General features: G+C 44.6%; 1 protein-coding gene across 1 annotated transcript in view; it reads right to left on the bottom strand.

Moving 5' to 3' along the window:
• LOC311055770 (inositol 1,4,5-trisphosphate-gated calcium channel ITPR2-like) overlaps nt 1–15,734 on the bottom strand; it is a 110,739-nt gene extending 95,005 nt beyond the window's left edge. Inside the window, exons 1-3 of the mRNA XM_084072036.1 lie at nt 15,515–15,734; nt 5,469–5,539; nt 69–187 (exon numbers count right to left, since the gene is read on the bottom strand). Coding sequence (XP_083928162.1) covers nt 69–187; nt 5,469–5,539; nt 15,515–15,606 — 282 coding nt within the window. The 5' untranslated portion in view covers nt 15,607–15,734. The remainder of the gene's footprint in view (nt 1–68; nt 188–5,468; nt 5,540–15,514) is intronic.
• Between the last annotated feature and the right edge of the window lie 4,494 nt (nt 15,735–20,228).

Raw genomic sequence — 20,228 nt, 5'->3', positions numbered from 1 at the left:
GCATTGGTATGAATTGAAAAATGCATCAGAAGGTGGTGTAATGTTATCAGCTATGAGACATATTCTACCTGTAACTTCTTGAACAGCTCCTCGTGTCTGCTGTTATTTCCCAGTTTGCTCTGTTTTGCTTTCCAGAACTGCTTCTGGGCTGAGTACGTATTCTTGGGACACACCTTGAAGAGGCAGTCTGGACAGATAAGACACACATTAGGTTTGTTTATTCACATTGAAGTGGTGAAGCTGGATATACAGTATGTAACGCCCAAGATTCAAACCCGGGTCTCTCACGTGGAAAGCCTGTTATGGGGCAGCCCGTGCCACACACACACACACACACACACACACACACACACACCCACCCACCCACACACACACACACACACACACACACACACACACACACACACACACACACACACACACACACACACACACACACACACACACACACACACACACACACACACACACACACAAAACTCTTATATGCTATTGTTAATATCTGACATCATAACATGTCTATGGTGGATTTTTATGAAACAAAAACTTGGCAGATACAAAGACGATAGTCCAAGCTTTCCGTACAGCTGCAATATTGGCAAGTCAATTTTTTCCAAGCCTTATTTTTACGGGGCCAGAGCTCTGCTCTGGAACCGTATTGTTATTGGCAGTATTCTGTCTCTTCTTCTTCTGCCACTTTTCGCAGTTCTGGCTGAACCGTGCAGTCGCTTTTTACGAAACTCGGCCATATGGTAGATGGTCATGAAAAACGATCAAAAAATAATTCTCACAATCTTTCGTCAAAAGGTGGCGCTATAGCACTCAATTGAAAATGCCAACTTTGAACAGGTACAACTCATGCCCTGTTTGACCTACAGCCATGAAACTTGGATACACATATGCGTCTCCTCATGCTGAACAACTTTCACCCTCTGACTTTTGACCTCTGACCTTTAGATCTCCCACCATTTTGAATTATATGAAAAACAGTCATTGGCTCCTAACTTCTGCATTTTTTCACTTATGGAAAATCCATTGGAAATTTTTGTAGGCAGAGGTCCAAAGTTCAAGTGTGAAACGTTTCGTGCAGATTGCTCAAAAATCCCAGGAGGAGATAGATTTTAACTATTACAGTTTTATGAAAATTATTCATCTGTGCCTAAAACATACATGCAGACTCACATTTCTTTGAAACTTTGCAGAAATGTACAGGGTCATTCCAAATATCACTTAAACCAATCTTACTCCAATTGGCCAAAAGGGGGCGCTATAGCAATTTTTTGAAAAGGCAGACTTTAAACAGGCATAAGTCATGCCTCGTTTGGCCGAAAGTCGTGAAACTTGCTTACACATGTGCCTTGACTCATGAGGAACACACGTATCGATTTGACCATTAAGCTCCGCCCTTAGATTTTCCGCAATTTTGAGCAGTTTGGAAAATACTTGTTTTTGCCAGTTCTGGCTTAACCGTGCATACGCTTTTTACGAAACTCGGCCATATGGTAGATGCTCATGAAAAACTACCAAGAAATAATTCTCACACTCATTCGTCAAAGGGTGGCGCTATAGCACTCAATTGAAAGTGCCAACTTTGAACAGGTACAACTCATGCCCTGTTTGACCTACAACCATGAAACTTCGATACACACATGCGTCTCTTCATGCCCGACAACTTTCGTGGTCTGACTTTTGACCTCTGACCTTTAGATCGCCCACCATTTTGAATTATATGAAAAACAGCCATTGGCTCATAACTTCTGCATTTTTTCACTTATGGAAAATCCGTTGGAAATTTTTGTAGGCAGAGGTCCAAAGTTCAAGTGTTAAACGTTTCGTGCAGATTGCTCAAAAATCCCAGGAGGAGATAGATTTTAACTATTACAGTTTTATGAAAATTATTCATCTGTGCCTAAAACATACATGCAGACTCACATTTCTTTGAAACTTTGCAGAAATGTACAGGGTCATTCCAAATATCACTGAAACCAATCTTACTCCAATTGGCCAAAAGAGGGCGCTATAGCAATTTTTTGAAAAGGCAGACTTTAAACAGGCATAAGTCATGCCTCGTTTGGCCGAAAGTCGTGAAACTTGCTTACACATGTGCCTTGACTCATGAGGAACACATCTATCGCTTTGACCAGTAAGCTCCGCCCGTAGATTGTCCGCAATTTTGAGCAGTTTGAAAAACACTTAAACCCAGGATTTTTCAGCTATTTGCGTGAAACTGTATCATCTGTGTAATCTCCTTTTTCATAGTTCTTTGTCTGTTGGTCCAATGGCGTCTCCCTTAAATGAGTGCCTCACAATCTCAAGGTCGCCAGTTCAAGCCTCACTTGATGCAGACTTAATTTAAGTTGAATTGCAAACAACATGACTGTATCAATGAATACATGTGCAAATGGTAAAGATAACCTGAAATGCTTATTTGAGAGTACGATTTCTCAATGTATGACATACTTCATTCTGAAAATAGCCCATCTACAATCTCAAAACTTTTCAGATAGCAACGTGTTTCTGAGCTTGTAGATCGGCTGCTTTCACTGTTTTCGGTAGCGAGGAGACATACAATTTCTCTATTGGTAAATGGTTTGTGAACGAGTGATCTTAGTGTTGGCTTGGTTCATGACAGAAGGCAAGAGTTTATGATCTTCAACAGACAACATCAGCCTGGACAAAGCTATAGCACTATAGGTAGTGTTGCAGCCTATTAGCCTATCATGGGGCGGCCATAGCTGGGTGGTTAGTGAGCACGCCTAGGGAACCAGAGGCCCTGGTTGCCCCAGGTTCGATTCCAGGCCATCCCAGCATATGCGTCGATGAAATTAAATTTGTCCCTGAGCAAGACTCTTAACCCCTAATTGCTCACAGGTTCTCATTGGAAACAACTCTGAACTTGTTCATTTTTTGGAGCCTTGGCCGTTTGGTCAACCTTTACAGACAGCATCTTATCCACTAGCCTAAAGGGGACTGCCCCCTTGGCCGGTGGAGATATTAAAGGTTTCATGACATTCAGTTTTACCGCACAATAAAAGTCTTTGTCATACGTGTATAACAAGTTTTAACAAAAAAATCCACTCCAGTGATTCATGGCAGGTGTTCACATTTCTAAAGCCTTTTCAACTGCAATGAAAAAAGAAATCTTTGCCTGTGGGTGTCGCTGTTTGCCCTATCCCCCAAAGGAAAGGATAGGGCAGGGGAGGGGCGAGGAGGAGAGTGGGTGGGATTAATGGCCTGTGACTTGACTTCACTGCCCAAGGGCCAAGATTACTTTTCAGCCTAATTATTCAGAAAACCCCAGACCACAGAAAATCCACTGAATGTTCAAAGTTCAGATTTTTTGGGTGTAATTGAGGTCATAAAACCCCCCAAAAAACTTAAAAAATAAAAAAAGTGAAAATGAATGTCATAGGGGCGGCCATAGCTGAATGGTTAGTGAGCCCGCCTAGGGAGCCAGAGGTCCTGGTTGCCCCAGGTTCGATTCCAGGCCAGGTCAGCATATGTGTCGATGAAATGAAATTTGTCCCTGAGCAAGACTCTTAACCCCTAATTGCTCACAGGTTCTCATTGGAAACAAGACCGCAAGGACTTTCATGAACGACCTGTTAAAAGGAATTATCCTTATCCTTATAGAACCTTTAAGCTTTTGGTCATCAGGCAGTGGCTCTGATGGCCAAAATTTGTATACATACATACAACCCTGTTCCTCACTCTCTAATGTATCCATTTTTAAACTAAATTTAACTTGTGATATACTAGGGATTTGAATCCTCTGGGTGCATCCAGCTTGGCCGGGCAGGGAGGGTGATCTCTGTCGCTGCACTAGCAGCTTCTACAGGAGTGCCTGTTCAGTGGGAAGCTGAACTGAGTAGAATAGCATGTTCCTCTGCATGTATTATGTCCTCCTGGTGAAACCCCTCTGAAAAGACGCAGACTGGTAAATACACATGTTTGTCTACCATGGGTAGACCATGGGGGGAATTGGCAATATGATGAATTGGGAGAAGAAAAAAAAAGGGGGAAAAAAGTTAACCACTTAAACCCCAGCCTCCGTATTGTGGGGAAAGCTTTTGCTGAAAATAGCCGATCAATAAGCTCACAACGTGTCGCAGTGCGACGCGTTGTGAGCTTATAACTCTTACAAGTAACGCTTAAAAGTAGAGCTTGTAACTATACTCATAGCGAACATTGTTATATTGTTCATCAATACGGGTCCATTTGGTTAAAATTGTACCCTCACAGAGATAAATTCCCACCAAGGATTTTACTGTGTAACTCTGCTTACCGAGTGTCATTATAAGGTTCACCAATTACAATAAAATAACTTCACAAGAACAATGTTGGTCAACTAGGATGCAATAAAGATGCAACCTTACCAGATGGACAGTCTGGCGGATAGTCTGGACAGACGGTGTGTCTGAGATCGTGATAGTGGTTTGTGACCGATGAGAAATGTTCACAGATTGAGTTGTGCACATGAAATATGACGTTGATCAGCACTTATAGGTAGGGAGGTAGGGAGATTAGCTGCAGACAGACACACACACACACACACACACACACACACACACACACACACACACACACACACACACACACACACACACACACACACACACACACACACACACAGGGCCGCATTAACCGCGGAACTTAGTGGAACTTGTGTTCCGGTGAGAATTGTGTATTTAATTTTTGTGTATTTAAAGAAAAAATGTTGATTTATATTGGTCAAATAGAACCGAATTAGACAGAATTAGACCCGAATTAGACCCGAAAAAGGTTGTGCGGGTTGTGCAGGTTGCGCGCGTGCATGTGCGTGAAATTACGCCACTGGGGGGGCCTTTGATTTTGTGGTGTTCCACGGCCCTGAGGGGTCTTAATGCGGCCCTGCACACACACACACACACACACACACACACACACACACACACACACACACACACACACACACACACACACACACACACACACACGCACACACAGTGTGTGTGTGTGTGTGTGTGCGTGTGTGTGTGCGTGTGCGTGTGCGTGTGCGTGTGCGTGTGCGTGTGCGTGTGTGTGTGTGTGTGTGTGTGTGTGTGTGTGTGTGCCAGTTAACCAGATTAACCCATGACCTGAGGCCGATTCTATAAAATGCCTTCTAAATCAGTTCTCAAACCTTTTCGTGCCAAGGACACCAAAAATGATATGTATTTCGCCGCAGATCCCCCATTTGAAAATATTTTGTGCCAGGGACCCCCAGAAGAGAAGATTTATATTTAAAAAAAATCTAAATAATAACAATTTCAAGATTTTTAAAAAATGTAAAAAAATAGCAGATACAAGCTTGCAGCTTCTTTGAATAGCCAACGCTAAAATCTAAAATGACAGATACTTACCCGGTTTTAATGGGTTAAAAAAAAAACGTAATATATAAATGTATAAACTATGCTTAATTCCTCTCAACTATGCATTATTCCTCTCACCTCTGAACTTTTTGGGTGGGTTGGCCAGATCCCCGGCGCCAGACTGCACCACGCACCGGTCATCAAGGAGCCTACAGAGAGAAGAGTCACATGTTCAGGACTTATTTTATACAGGAGAGTGTAGAGGGAGAGGGGAGACATGTGGTATGACAGGAGTTGGATTCAAACTCAGGTCCTCTCCACTCTCTGAACAGCCCCCCACTCGCAACTCGCAAACAGCCCCCGGCCCACCCCCACGTACGCACGCACGCACGCACGCACGCACGCACGCACACACACACACACACACACACACACACACACACACACACACACACACACACACACACACACACACACACACACACACACACACACACACACGCACACACGCACGCACACATGCACACACTTTGAAAACCTGTGTGCTATGCCCTTGTGGTCTACGTGTGAACAGGGCCGAAATTGTATCACATTTGACTTGCAATTTGTTTGTACTATTGCACTCTTCTCCTTTAATAAATAATCCAGAATAAAACTCACAACAATAAAATATAAATGCACAATAAAGTGCTGGGTGCGTAATTACTGTGAGTCCTATCTGAACTAATTGTTTGTCGACTACGCCACTTTTGTTATAGAGGGAAGTCCCCTTTGAATACACTTTAACTTCTTCTTCAGGCTTTCACAGGTTCGAGGTTAACTGGTAAGTTTCAATACTTTTGGTTTTGAGAATACAACACTGGCATGAGAATATCCCTTTAAGAAACTGGACACGAATACAGTGTATCAAAAAAGGTAAGTCATATTTATTGGGTCCCTAATACATTGGCTTCTGTGCCTTAAAAACAATCAAATAAACACTATACTAATAAAACCTATATAAACATACAAAACACAATTAATCTACACACCAACTATAAAATAAATTATAAAGTTGTGCAAATTACGCGGGGCTTAATCACAAGGGTTCCTTAGCATGGGGGGTTTCTGTGCAACAAATACTTTTCAAGTAAAGTGCTGTGCCAATAAAGTGCTTCAAGATACTCAACACGGTTTGTTCAGGGGTAATGCTGCATGTCCATATATGGGGGTAAGATGGGAAAGGGTTTGAGGCCAGTCGTCTTCGTCTTCTCTCTTCTTTCTCTCCGCCTGCAATTATAGAGATCTAGACCAGTTCACTGTGCATTTACACGATACATTTGCGTTGTCTCAGGCAGTGGTTATACAGGGATTCAACGTTGCTTGTTCGAATACTCACTCGCCAGCCAGGTTTTTACACCTGGCGCTGAGTTGGTTGCGTATGCAACGTTATCGCCACTTTCCAGTCTCAGCGCTCCTTATATGGTCTGGTCTCACTCGTCTCTCATATGGTCTGGTCTCACTCGCCTCTTCCTCCCCTTCGGTTCGATCGCTTTCTCCTCTTGGTTTCTCCTTTGAATGTAGGCACACCTCGGCTTCCAAACTCCTAGGTGGCTGGTATGTCTACTTCATCTATGCACTCCTCTACTCCGTGTCTCGGCACAACCTTCCCCTCTGCTGTCCTTCTCCTCACTGACGCCTCTGTCACTTGGGTGCTCTGTTCTCCCTTTCAAACGGTCCCGCCTCCGCTTTTGTACCTGCCAAACCACACCTCCCTCTTCTTTCATTTGTCCGTGGTGACAGTCTGTCTGGGGACATTGGCCATGACCGTGGCCTTGGGCGTGACCGCGTGACTGCCGCTCTGCCACTCAATGTCTCTCAATACATGTGACCAGGGGATCATGGGGAAAACAATTATAAACAATACAGTGCGTAATAATAATTGGTACAAAAATAATAAGATGGTGGGGTTAAATGAGGCAATTATACACATTAAGCACCAATAAAAACAAATTACAAAAGTTTTAAGAACCCCTCATTTCACCCTTGTCACATTCCCCCCTACTTTTTCGTTGGCAGTCCCTGGCAACTGGTTCTAAACGTCATGCCCGTACCTCTCAGGTGGCTGTCCTTGGTTCGCTCTTCCAGAGCGCCGCGGACCTTCAGGTTCCCTAGGACCGGGGAAAAACCCTACATAAGGCGGCCATATTGGTCCCACCGGTTCGGCTACTGGGGCAGGTTCGGGGCTCTCCATCGGTGACCTGGGGGCTATACACACTTTTAATGCATTCCTATGGATCGTTCTATCTCGCCCTCCTTTTTCAGGTCGGATCCTGTATACTAGGCCCGCATCCCCCACCCTCTCCAATACCACAAAAGGTTCTGGGTCCCACCATGGGCCCAGTTTTCCTTGTCCCTGTCGGTTCCGGTTTCGTACCCACACCCTCTCTCCAGGTAACAATGGTGGCATACCGGCTCGGCGGTCATAGACCTGTTTACGCTGTCCTGCTATATGCACCATTTTTTTCTCGGCTGTCCTATACGCTGTGGCCATTCGTTTCTGGTGATCTTGCACCCAATCTCCCACTCCCATTCGATTTTGTGACAACGGTACTCCTAATGCTACATCTACCGGACGCCTCAGGTGGCGACCAAACATTAAGTACGCAGGCGCATAACCTGTCGCACCATGTTCAGTATTGTTATAAGCGTGTACTAACTCAGGTAAGTGTTCATTCCATCTGCCTTGGCGATCAGTATCTAGAGAGCGCAACATGTTTAACAGTGTTTGATTAAACCTCTCCACCCCCCCATTACCAGCTGGGTGGTAAGGGGTGGTGCGACTCTTAGTAATACCGTATGTATGACACAATTGCTGCATTAATTCGGATTCAAAATTCGGGCCTCGGTCCGAATGGAAACGAGCCGGGCAACCGAATGGCTGAATAATATGTGTCCAAAGCGCACGGACAGTCGTGGGCGCAGTTTGGTCACGCGTTGGAATAGCCCAACTGTACCTGGTGAATAAATCGGTTGCTACAAGAATATTCTGCCATGCGTCATTCGGCCTACCTAATGTGAGAAAATCAATAGCCACTACCTCCATAGGATACGATACTTCGAATGGCTGTAAGGGGGCCCTGGGCTCTATCCTGTCTTTCAGTAGGCTGCAGGCAACACAACCTCGCTGGAACTGTCGCACCGCCCCCTCCATGCCCGGCCAGTAGAACCGGCGCCGAAGCTGCGCCAAAGTCCGGTCCACTCCGGCGTGTGCCGAGGCCTCATGGAGTCCTTTCCACACCTCCTCTCGTCGCGCCCCTGGACAAACAAGCTGTAAGTAACATTCTTGTGTATGCTGATCAATCACTTGCCTATACAACACATTGTCTCTGATGCGCAACCGGTCCCACTGTCGTAACATTTGCCTGGCTTCCCGTGACCAACTCCTCTTCTCCATAAGGGTAGGCAGTTTCCTCCGCTCTACGCAACTCTTCACCATCTGGATGTCCGGATCTCGATCCTGTGTTCCCCGCCACTCAGCTCCAGCCCACCCGTCCTCTCTCTCCACCGGTGCCAACTCCACTACGGCCACTCCTACAGGTTGAACAGGGAACCTAGACAGGGCATCTGCGTTCGCATTGCTTTTTCCAGGTCGGTACTTTATATCATAGGTGAATGATGCTAGCTGGGCTGCCCAGCGCTGTTCCACCGCGCCTAGTCGAGCTGTTTGAAGATGCGCAACAGGATTGTTATCTGTATAAATCGTAAAATGAGCGCCAGTTAAGTAATCTTTAAATTTTTCGGTCACTGCCCATTTAAGTGCCAAGAGTTCTAATTTAAAGGAGCTATAATTTGCATCATTTTGTTCGGTAGGGTGTAGACTTCGGCTGGCGTAGGCGATTACTCGCTCCTGGCCATCTTGGACCTGTGCCAGAACGGCGCCGAGCCCGCGGCCACTCGCATCAGTATACACTACAAACGGTCGGTCATAATCTGCATAAGCCAGTATTGGAGCCTGCGTAAGGGCAGTTTTAAGAGCATCAAACGAGTTTTGGCATTCAGGGGACCACTCTATTTTACACTGATGGGACTTCACATCATTCGGGACTCCGATCAACAAACTATTTAACGGCCTAGCTATGGCAGCAAATGAGGACACGAAGCGGCGATAATAACCAGCCAGACCTAGAAAAGCGCGGACCTCGCGGACAGTCGAGGGTGGGTTCCAGTCTCTTACCGCAGCCAACTTTTCAGGGTCCGGGCGCACTCCCTCTTTGTCTACAACGTGGCCCAAGAACTTTACCTCCGGTTGGAGAAGCTTGCATTTATCGAGGCGCAGTTTCAATCCGTGTCTCCACAGCCGCTCGAAAACCTGGTCAAGGTGCTGCATGTGAGAGGAAAAGTCAGGTGAATATACAATAATGTCATCGAGGTACACTAATAATGACTCTGTCACCTGGCCACTCAAGCATCGCTGCATTAATCTTTGGAAGGTCGCGGGGGCGTTACATAAACCGAACGGCATACGTTGGAACTCGAACAGTCCTAAAGGGGTGGTAAACGCTGTCTTTTCTCGATCCCGAGGGTCCATACCCACCTGCCAATAACCGCTGGCCAGGTCGAGTGTGGAGAACCACTGAGCCTTGGTCAGGCTTGTTAAAGTCTCTTCAATCCGAGGTAAAGGGAAGGCATCTTTGTGCGTCACGGCATTCAGTTTACGGTAGTCGACACAGAAACGCCAGCTGCCATCTTTCTTCTTCACCAGGACAATGGGCGCTGCCCAGGGACTGCAACTCTCTTTTATCACTCCCTTGTCCAGCATGTCACTCAATAAGGTCTTCATTTCTCTATACATGGAGGGCGGCAGCGGTCGGTGCCTCTCGCGGATGGGTGCCGCGTCTCCAGTTGGTATTTGGTGTTGCACCACGTCCGTCTGCCCAAAATCTTCATTATGGACTGCAAACACCTTCTTCCATTTACACATCATCGCATGCAGCTCTTCTCTCTGCTGGTCAGGTAGGTCATCTCGCCGGGTCAACGCCTCCATCTCCTCAGGTAAGGTCTTCACGGGTCCCTCGTCTTCGATGCTCACCAGGGACACTTCCACGGCTCCGTCGGTTCCTAGGGACAGGTTCAGGTCTCGTCGTCCACGGACGTCGGCCTCCTCCACTGGATATAGCTTCCCTAACTTTTGATGTCTGCCCACGGTCACGCTATACGCGTGGGGGTTGCAGATGCGCACGGGGACTCGGCCATTACGCACGGTGACCAACGCTCGGGCCACTCCCAGATCAGTTCCTTCCGGCATGGCCTCCATCAGGGCCTCGTATTCGGCTCCATTTGGACCTTTCCAGGCACGGCCCCATACTACTAACTCACTGCGGGCGGGGACTCGGATTCTCCGTCGGCCGACAGGCCACACATAGCCCAATGCTCCGTCTTCGTGGGTCACTGCCTCCACTCTCCTACAGGCGGCGAATGCTTTTTTCCATGGTGTCCTCTCCTGTTGGCATGGAAACACAGACCTCCCAGAGAGTTTAAATAATGCATGCCACACTGCGTGGACTACGTTCATCCCAATGATCAGCGGCTCAATACAATGTTCATCTTTTACAATTACGATTCCTCTTCCCGGTATTTTCAGTCCTTCTAATTCTAAATCGAATATGGCATAGCCAGAATAGGGTAGATCAAGGCCGTTTGCTGCCCGTAGGCTAAACACCAGAGGCCCATTTTCCATTTTATCTTGCGAGAACTTTTCGTTAAACAAACTCTGCTGCATCAATGTGACTTGAGACCCCGTATCTAATAAACCCCTCATTTGGACTCCCCCCATTGTTATCCCAATTGTCGGACATTCCCCCACAAACACTTCATTGGCCCTTAACTTTTTTTGTGAACGTTGCACCTCTGCCCCCCGGACCTCGGCGACAGGGCGTACTAGTTTAACTGACTTCGGTCGGATCTACAGAATCTCGCTATATGACCCGCCTGTCTACACTGGCTACATATCGGCCTACCTCCTTCATCCCATTCGTAGCGCTGAGAGGCCGTATACCGTCGCTCAGGTGGCGGTGGAGTGCGCGCTCGTGCGTCATTGGTGCCAGTGCGGAGGAGCGGTCTGATTTCCTTCATGAGTTCCTGCGTGAATCCTTGCATTTGAGTTTTTACGTCGTCCATGATTTCCTGTTTTAATTTTTCTCTCCAAGCAGGGTCCTGAGAAGGGTAGGGGACAGAAATAGGATTAACAGCGTGGCACGTTATTTCAGTAGTTCCATGTTCAGCAGCTAACAGGTAGGCTTCTTCGCGTAAAGCAGCAAAATCTTCATCTGGGTGTCGTCGAGCATATATTTTTAAGGCTTGGCCCAGGGGGCCCTCAGCTAAACCCATAACAAACTGATCACGAAGAATGGCTTCGGAGGGAGCGGTGCTTGGGTCGTGCTGCCGCAGCCCACAAAACAGCTCTCTAAGTCTCAGGGTGTAAGTTTGTACATTCTCTCCTGCGCGCTGTGCGCACCGATAGAATAGTGAGCGCATTTCTGCGACAGAGACAGTTTCTTTATATAAAGCATCTAAGTATTTAAAAACTTTTGCCACTGTGTCGCGTTCGCCCTCCTCAACCACACTAATCTGCCGTTTAGCTTCGTTGGTTAGCGTTTTAATTATAATAGCAACTTTCCTGATTTCTGGTAGTTCCTGGGTACTTAATAATCCTCTAATCTGGTCTTTCCATTCCCTATATTTACTCTCGCCTTCTGTTCCACCAAAGGTGGGTAACCATGGGGCACCGGGATACACCGCCATCATCATCATTCTGAATCCGTAAAGCAAAAAACAAAAAGCAACAAAAACAACAAAACAGTACAGTTTCTCTTAAGGGTATTCTCATGTGTTTGTTCTCAACCAGTCCTGCCGCCAACGCCAAATATGTGAACAGGGCCGAAATTGTATCACATTTGACTTGCAATTTGTTTGTACTATTGCACTCTTCTCCTTTAATAAATAATCCAGAATAAAACTCACAACAATAAAATATAAATGCACAATAAAGTGCTGGGTGCGTAATTACTGTGAGTCCTATCTGAACTAATTGTTTGTCGACTACGCCACTTTTGTTATAGAGGGAAGTCCCCTTTGAATACACTTTAACTTCTTCTTCAGGCTTTCACAGGTTCGAGGTTAACTGGTAAGTTTCAATACTTTTGGTTTTGAGAATACAACACTGGCATGAGAATATCCCTTTAAGAAACTGGACACGAATACAGTGTATCAAAAAAGGTAAGTCATATTTATTGGGTCCCTAATACATTGGCTTCTGTGCCTTAAAAACAATCAAATAAACACTATACTAATAAAACCTATATAAACATACAAAACACAATTAATCTACACACCAACTATAAAATAAATTATAAAGTTGTGCAAATTACGCGGGGCTTAATCACAAGGGTTCCTTAGCATGGGGGGTTTCTGTGCAACAAATACTTTTCAAGTAAAGTGCTGTGCCAATAAAGTGCTTCAAGATACTCAACACGGTTTGTTCAGGGGTAATGCTGCATGTCCATATATGGGGGTAAGATGGGAAAGGGTTTGAGGCCAGTCGTCTTCGTCTTCTCTCTTCTTTCTCTCCGCCTGCAATTATAGAGATCTAGACCAGTTCACTGTGCATTTACACGATACATTTGCGTTGTCTCAGGCAGTGGTTATACAGGGATTCAACGTTGCTTGTTCGAATACTCACTCGCCAGCCAGGTTTTTACACCTGGCGCTGAGTTGGTTGCGTATGCAACGTTATCGCCACTTTCCAGTCTCAGCGCTCCTTATATGGTCTGGTCTCACTCGTCTCTCATATGGTCTGGTCTCACTCGCCTCTTCCTCCCCTTCGGTTCGATCGCTTTCTCCTCTTGGTTTCTCCTTTGAATGTAGGCACACCTCGGCTTCCAAACTCCTAGGTGGCTGGTATGTCTACTTCATCTATGCACTCCTCTACTCCGTGTCTCGGCACAACCTTCCCCTCTGCTGTCCTTCTCCTCACTGACGCCTCTGTCACTTGGGTGCTCTGTTCTCCCTTTCAAACGGTCCCGCCTCCGCTTTTGTACCTGCCAAACCACACCTCCCTCTTCTTTCATTTGTCCGTGGTGACAGTCTGTCTGGGGACATTGGCCATGACCGTGGCCTTGGGCGTGACCGCGTGACTGCCGCTCTGCCACTCAATGTCTCTCAATACATGTGACCAGGGGATCATGGGGAAAACAATTATAAACAATACAGTGCGTAATAATAATTGGTACAAAAATAATAAGATGGTGGGGTTAAATGAGGCAATTATACACATTAAGCACCAATAAAAACAAATTACAAAAGTTTTAAGAACCCCTCATTTCACCCTTGTCACATACGCATCACTAATACTAAGTTAATTCATTTGCAGAGACTGATACTGGTTCTGTGGTTTCAAGGTGCTATTAGAAACTCAGATAGCATCAGCGTAGATGTTGGAGCATTTGCTTCCTCTTCTCTGCGGTTTGTGGCTGTCAAACTCTATAGTTTAATACAGAGCAAGATTTGCCCCTTCAATCCTCTGCACTGTGTGACTTCTTACAGCGTCTAGTCGGTATACGTTCTCTATACTGGACATTGATTAAGATGGTAACGTTACGGCATTGTTTAATTTAATAGGAAACACTGTTTTAGTGGAATAGGCCTAGATCGTTCTAGTACACCATTTTTTCTTCTTTCTGTTTCTAAGAAATGTTTGTGTCCTCACAAGAGGTACTTTCCACTAAACGTCTAGGGTTGACCACAGGATGTGGTCTCCATTATGCCGCAGCCATATGCACCATGTGGGGCGGTCATAGCTGAGTGGAAAGAACAGGGGTCTTCAACGTTTTCTTTTTTTTTCAGGTGACGGACCCCTTAGCTGAGAGAGAGATGAAGCAGGGACCCCCCACTACATATTGTAGGAAATTATGTTACAGATTAATAGACTTCATAGACTTGTTTGACAACGCTATCATCCGTGTATGTTGGATTCATGTTCATGTGTATTTTCAGATATTTAACAACTTAAACCGTCAATTAGTAAACTTGACCTTTCACTCTGTACTTGCTCCCCTTTTTTTTCCACCTACACCAAACCATTTAGCAGAAAATAGCCCATCTACAAGCACACAGCGCTTCACGCTGCGAGGCGTTGTGAGCATCAGTTCCCCTCAGAAAAGGGATGCTAAGGTTCAAGTGGTTCATGTATTTTTTTATTTCCTATCCCCCAACGGGGGGGTGGGGGGTTTCACTGTTTTAACCCAGCAACCCTATGTTAATTACGCCACTGCTGTAAAGCATCCCGGCCAAACATTAACGTAACTAACAATTGGGCCGCGCGACCCGGAAATTACCGTAATAATCCTGACACGGGAGCAAAAAAAATATTTTTAAAAATATATTTTTTTCATTGCTTGTAAGCCCAGGCCACATCAATGACTCGCAACTGCAAGTGTGTGTGTGTATGTGTGTGTGTGTGTGTGTGTGTGTGTGTGTGTGTGTGTGTGTGTGTGTGTGTGTGTGTGTGTGTGTGTGTGTGTGTGTGTGTGTGTGTGTGTGTGTGTGTGTTGCATACTGCTTGTTTGCAACTGTTATAACTACTGTGTATGTATGGAACTCAAAAACTAATTGACAAAAGAATGAATAATTAACACCATTCTTAGTAACACCACCACATTAAAACAGGAGGATTTAAGCTTCGATTAGACTGATGAGATTCTTCACACAGCAAACCTGTGTGCGCTATTGTCAACTCTCATTAACACTGATCAGGTTCATATTACTGTGTAGTTTGAGTAAATGTGTGAGCTTTGGAGTGTGGCGTTTCAAGCAGCATAAGTCACAAATGTACATTTTTATTCTACTCGCCGTGCGTGTCACTTACGTCACTCAGTTATGAAATGACAGTGAACATTTTGGTCTGTCATAAGGTAAGGTGTTAATGTGAGCGTGCATACCAGAACGTTTAATCCAAATAAACTTCCCAGTTAGCACTGAACCACTTGAGCCCTGTGTACTTCATTCTATGACAAAAAGCCAAAGTTGCAAATACAGTCACAACACGTCACACTGCAATATTTTGGAAAATCACAATACATTTTGTAAATATTTCTCCCACAATAGCGGGCAGGTTGAAAGTGGTAAAGACAGGACGAGGAACATACCCCAAAGTACTGATGAAGCCATTAACGGCGCCCTCCGTGTAAAGAGAGACGATGTCTCCAATGTGAAGGAAACTGGATCTTTGTTCTGACATTTCTCTTTATGTTCAGTAATCGTTTCCTTTGATGAAGTAATCCACACATTACAAAGTATAAATCTTGGCAGCAATCTTAAGATTCACTCTCATTCTTCCTCCAACTGTGAAAACAGTGTAATCTCACAGACTAGCTACATCCTTCATTTACTGCAGATCGGTAAAAAACGTCTTCCTGTATGTCATCTTCACACCAATTTGTGGTTGGGGGCTAGTGCTGTCTGGGCCCCGGGCCGTGCACACATTTCCTAGGCAGGTGCAGCCGACAAAAGACGAACGGCAGCCATTGTTGTCTTCACTTCTTACTTCCGGTTTTAAAACGCTCTCAAACTTCTTTTTTGAGGCACGGAATTTACTTTTAACTCATTAACTCATTAATAACATTTCATGTAATCATACAACAGGACAAAGGAGAGAGACACTCAGCAGGGTATACAGCACTGCAGGGAGTTGCACCCTGGATCCAGCAGACGCTAGAAGTACTAACTACCAGTGCTTGAACTTGCTTTGTGACACCACCATGTGACCATGTCTTACTTGCATGTGAATACAGAAAATATCAAAAAAGGGCTGAATAGCCGGTGTAAAAACACGAATCGGCTGATTACAAGCCAATCTACAAGCTTGTAGATCGGCTATTTAAAAATAAATATAAAGTGAAAGTTTTGGAATATTTGCATAAATAACTGTCTTAAATATGAACACACAGTAGGCCTATCCCCTATCACAGTGGTTCTCAAAACTTTTAATTTCAAGGACCCCCAGTTTGATATGCATATTATTATAATTAAAAAATGGCAGATCTACAAGCTCACAATATGTCACTTATTATTAGATTATATTTATATTAGTTTTCTTAAAACATAAAAAAATAGCACCTACTGTACAGCACCTACAAGCTTGTAGATCTATATAATTTCACATTTATACATCTTAGATCATGATTGAATATGACACACTAACAACGCTGTGTTGTTGTTGTTAAGAACACAGACTATTTAAAACAAGGGGGAAAAATACATTTGGGGTCCTTACAAATGCCTTGTTGACAATAATTAATTGATGAGTCTCCTATCATGCTCTGTCAAATATTAAATAAATAAATGAGAATATAGGCAAAGCTAGCAGCTTCCTAGATCAACAGAAAACATTAAGAACTGTCCTGAATATCAAACGTGTGGAGAGAGATGAAGCAGGGACCCACACTATTGTATGCAATTGTGATGCAGATTATACCTTTTCATAGATTTCATAGATACCTTCATGGACTTGACAGCACTATCATCAGTGTTGGATTCATGTTAATGTGTATTTTCAGACAGTTAACCACTTAAACCATCAATACTTCAAACCATGTGTACTTGATCTGCTATTTTTCCCTCTACACCAAACCTCTTTGCCAAAAATAGCCGATCTACAAGCTCAAAACGTGAGCTTGTAGATAGGCTATTTTTGGCTAATGTTCCCCTCAGAAAAGGAATTCTACGATTCAAGTGGTTAATGTAAAAAAAAAAGTTCCTAACACACAAACATGTAGCCCCCCTGTAGTAACTCTGAGGACCCCCTGTTGAAGACCCCTGCCCTAGTTACAGGGGAAGCTAAGTTGCCAATTAAGGAGATGACTAAAAACAACAGCAACACCATCGTTTTTACATCAAATGTAGCCATACAAATCTTAATCTTAATGAAATATAAAATCTAGTCTTTCACAGGATCTAATGAGCATATATAGTGATCAGTGAATATGTTATTCATGCCCCACTCAGCCTGTAGTAAACCTCGGGGTCCACCCATAATTCCGACGGGTCGATGTTCCGACGGTTTGGTGGTCCGACGGGTCGATGTTCCGACGACCGGACCGGGGTCCAGTGGTCCTACGGGCCGGAGTTCCGACGGCCGGGGTCCACTGTTCTGAAGGGGGTGCACCAATAAGCGGGCGGACGGGTCATGATTTCAAACGCAATTAACGTGGGTGCGGACTAAGCGGGGCAACTCAAAAAAGGAAGAAAGCAAAAGCATTCTCTCTCTCTCTCTCTCTCTCTCTCTCTCTCTCTCTCTCTCTGAAAATTGGAAATACTCCAGTAAAGTAAGAAATACATCTAAATTGTACTGAGGTACAGTACTTGAGTACATGTGGGCTACTAGTTACTTTATACCACTGTCAATTATGCGCAGCTGCCTCTCTCTCTCTCTCTCTCTCTCTCTCTCTCTGCAAAAATACAACGAGCTGTTCATGAATAGCATAGAAGGGAGTATTTTTTAGAGGTGGGGGCTTCTAAATGTCGATGGAGAGATGAAGCAGGGACCCCCTCTATATTGTATATTTTTTTCCCTCCACTGATAGCTCTTTGCCAAAAATAGCCGATCTACAAGCTCACAACGCCTCACGCTGCGAGGCGATGGAGCTTGTAGATTGGCTAGATCGATCTGTCTGTCTGTCTGTCTGTCTGTGTCGGACGGGAAGATACGTAATTCTCATCTCTGCTGATGTATTTATTATGCACGTAATATAACAATACACAATGTCTACTGTACATATATAGCCCACTGTAGGCTAACATTATTGGGGGGTCTTGTTAAGCTCCACCTTAGCACCGCCAATGAAGCGGTTTCAGAAAATAAAAATAAGAAAAAGTAAACAAAAAAAGGCGTGTCTGTCTGTCTGTCTGTCTGTCTGTCAAGCTCCAATGTGGAGCCTAGCAGTGTTGCCAGATTCTGCGAGACAAATCAGCAACCAGGTCTATGAAAACAAGCCGCGAAAACCTGTAAATGCACTGTTTATTTCACACAGTACTTGATTTCAATAAATGAACCCAGTACATTTTACTGGGTTCAAACTGACACAAATGTTGATTTATTCATTCTGATCGGTTTGAAAAATAGAAATATAGGCCTCTCTCTTATACATGCCTCCTTTCAATAAAAGCCCGGTACCCACTACTACAGCTGAAACAAATACAAGCCTGGGTCACTATTAGAGGAGTTACTATTGTGTATTAAATATGACCGCGTGCGTAATGACGCGCAGATAAGCAACGATGTTAGGTAATTGTACCAGCTGACAGGTGTGGAAAAAACTGGGGGGACCCAACCAGCGTGTGTGGGTCCTTGTCATGCCAAGGACCCCCAAAATGTGATGTAGGCTATAATTGTCTGCAGAACACAGCATTCCATGCGCTTTCTCTCTCTCTCTCCCTGTCTTTCTCTCTCTCTCTCCCTCTCTCCTCTCTGGGGTCCACGGCCAAATACATATAATTTGTGGGGTTCCTGACATGAAGGTGCCCCCGCCCTCCTCTGAATGGAACAACTAGCGTAACAGCGGAATTTTACACGTGCGTAATTGCGCACTTAAGTGCATGTTCTAACATAATAAAACGTGTACTGTAGGCTACATATATAGCTCACTGTAGGCTAACATTCTTGGGGGTCTTCTTAGCGTTGTGAGCTTGTAGATCGGCTATTTTTGGCAAAGAGCTTGACAGATATAGATAGATATAGATAAGATAGATATGGATAGATAGATAGGTAATCACTTATGTTGCATGCAAGTAAATCCAACGTGTGTAAAGACGGTGCGTAAAGTCCAGCCCCTGTGTGCAAAACGGTTCTTATAAAATATACAGCTCAAGCAATTCATTATTAGTTATAAATTAAGAATGTATTATTAATGATTTAAAAGGGGGGGCGGGGGTGATCCTCAATGTGCACTCAACCAGGGATTTGATCTTTCACAGAAGTGATGAGGATTTGGAATCCTTCATGAATGAATCTTTCCACCTATACCAGAATAAACCATGGGCCTATTTAGCGCATGCTGCACATCCCTGCCTGGGTGCACAGTATAGGCAAAATTCACAGCTCTCCTTCTCTCCTAATTCCCCACAAATAGTCCCCAGCAGCTGGGTGGGACAGGAGAGCAAGCTGCCATTCAGTCATGATTGATTGAGGTGATTGAGATGACATCATGATTTGAACAATTAAATAGGTGTGGATGGCTTCAGTCAATGAATCAACAGCGGCCGTTAGCTCCCCACTGGGAGATCAGACAAACTTGATGGCCCATTCGCGCACACATCAGAGGTGGTTAGGATCAAAGGCACTTAGTTTGTAGACAGACGCACAAAATGGACGCCGTTGATCGGTTTAGATGGTTTAGATAGGATGGATAGATAGATAGATAGATAGATAGATAGATAGATAGATAGATAGATAGGTGGATAGGTGGATAGGTGGGTGGATGGATGGATGGATGGATGGATGGATGGATGGATGGATGGATGGATGGATGGATGGATGGATGGATGGATGGATGGATGGATGGATGGATGGATGGATAGATAGATAGATAGATAGATAGATAGATAGATAGATAGATAGATAGATAGATAGATAGATAGATAGATAGGTGGATAGGTGGATAGATAGATAGGTAGGTGGATAGATAGATAGGTGGATATATGGATAGATAGATGGATAGATAGATAGATAGACAGACAGACAGACAGACAGACAGACAGACAGACAGACAGACAGACAGACAGACAGACAGACAGACAGACAGACAGACAGACAGACAGACAGACAGACAGACGGATAGATGGATAGATGGATAGATAGGTGGA

The sequence above is a fragment of the Gymnoscopelus microlampas genome (genome assembly GCF_963454915.1).
Source record: "Gymnoscopelus microlampas genome assembly, chromosome: 11".
Taxonomy (NCBI): domain Eukaryota; kingdom Metazoa; phylum Chordata; class Actinopteri; order Myctophiformes; family Myctophidae; genus Gymnoscopelus; species Gymnoscopelus microlampas.
The sequence above is the reverse complement of the archived record's forward strand: the minus strand, read 5'-3'. Positions and strand labels throughout refer to the sequence as shown.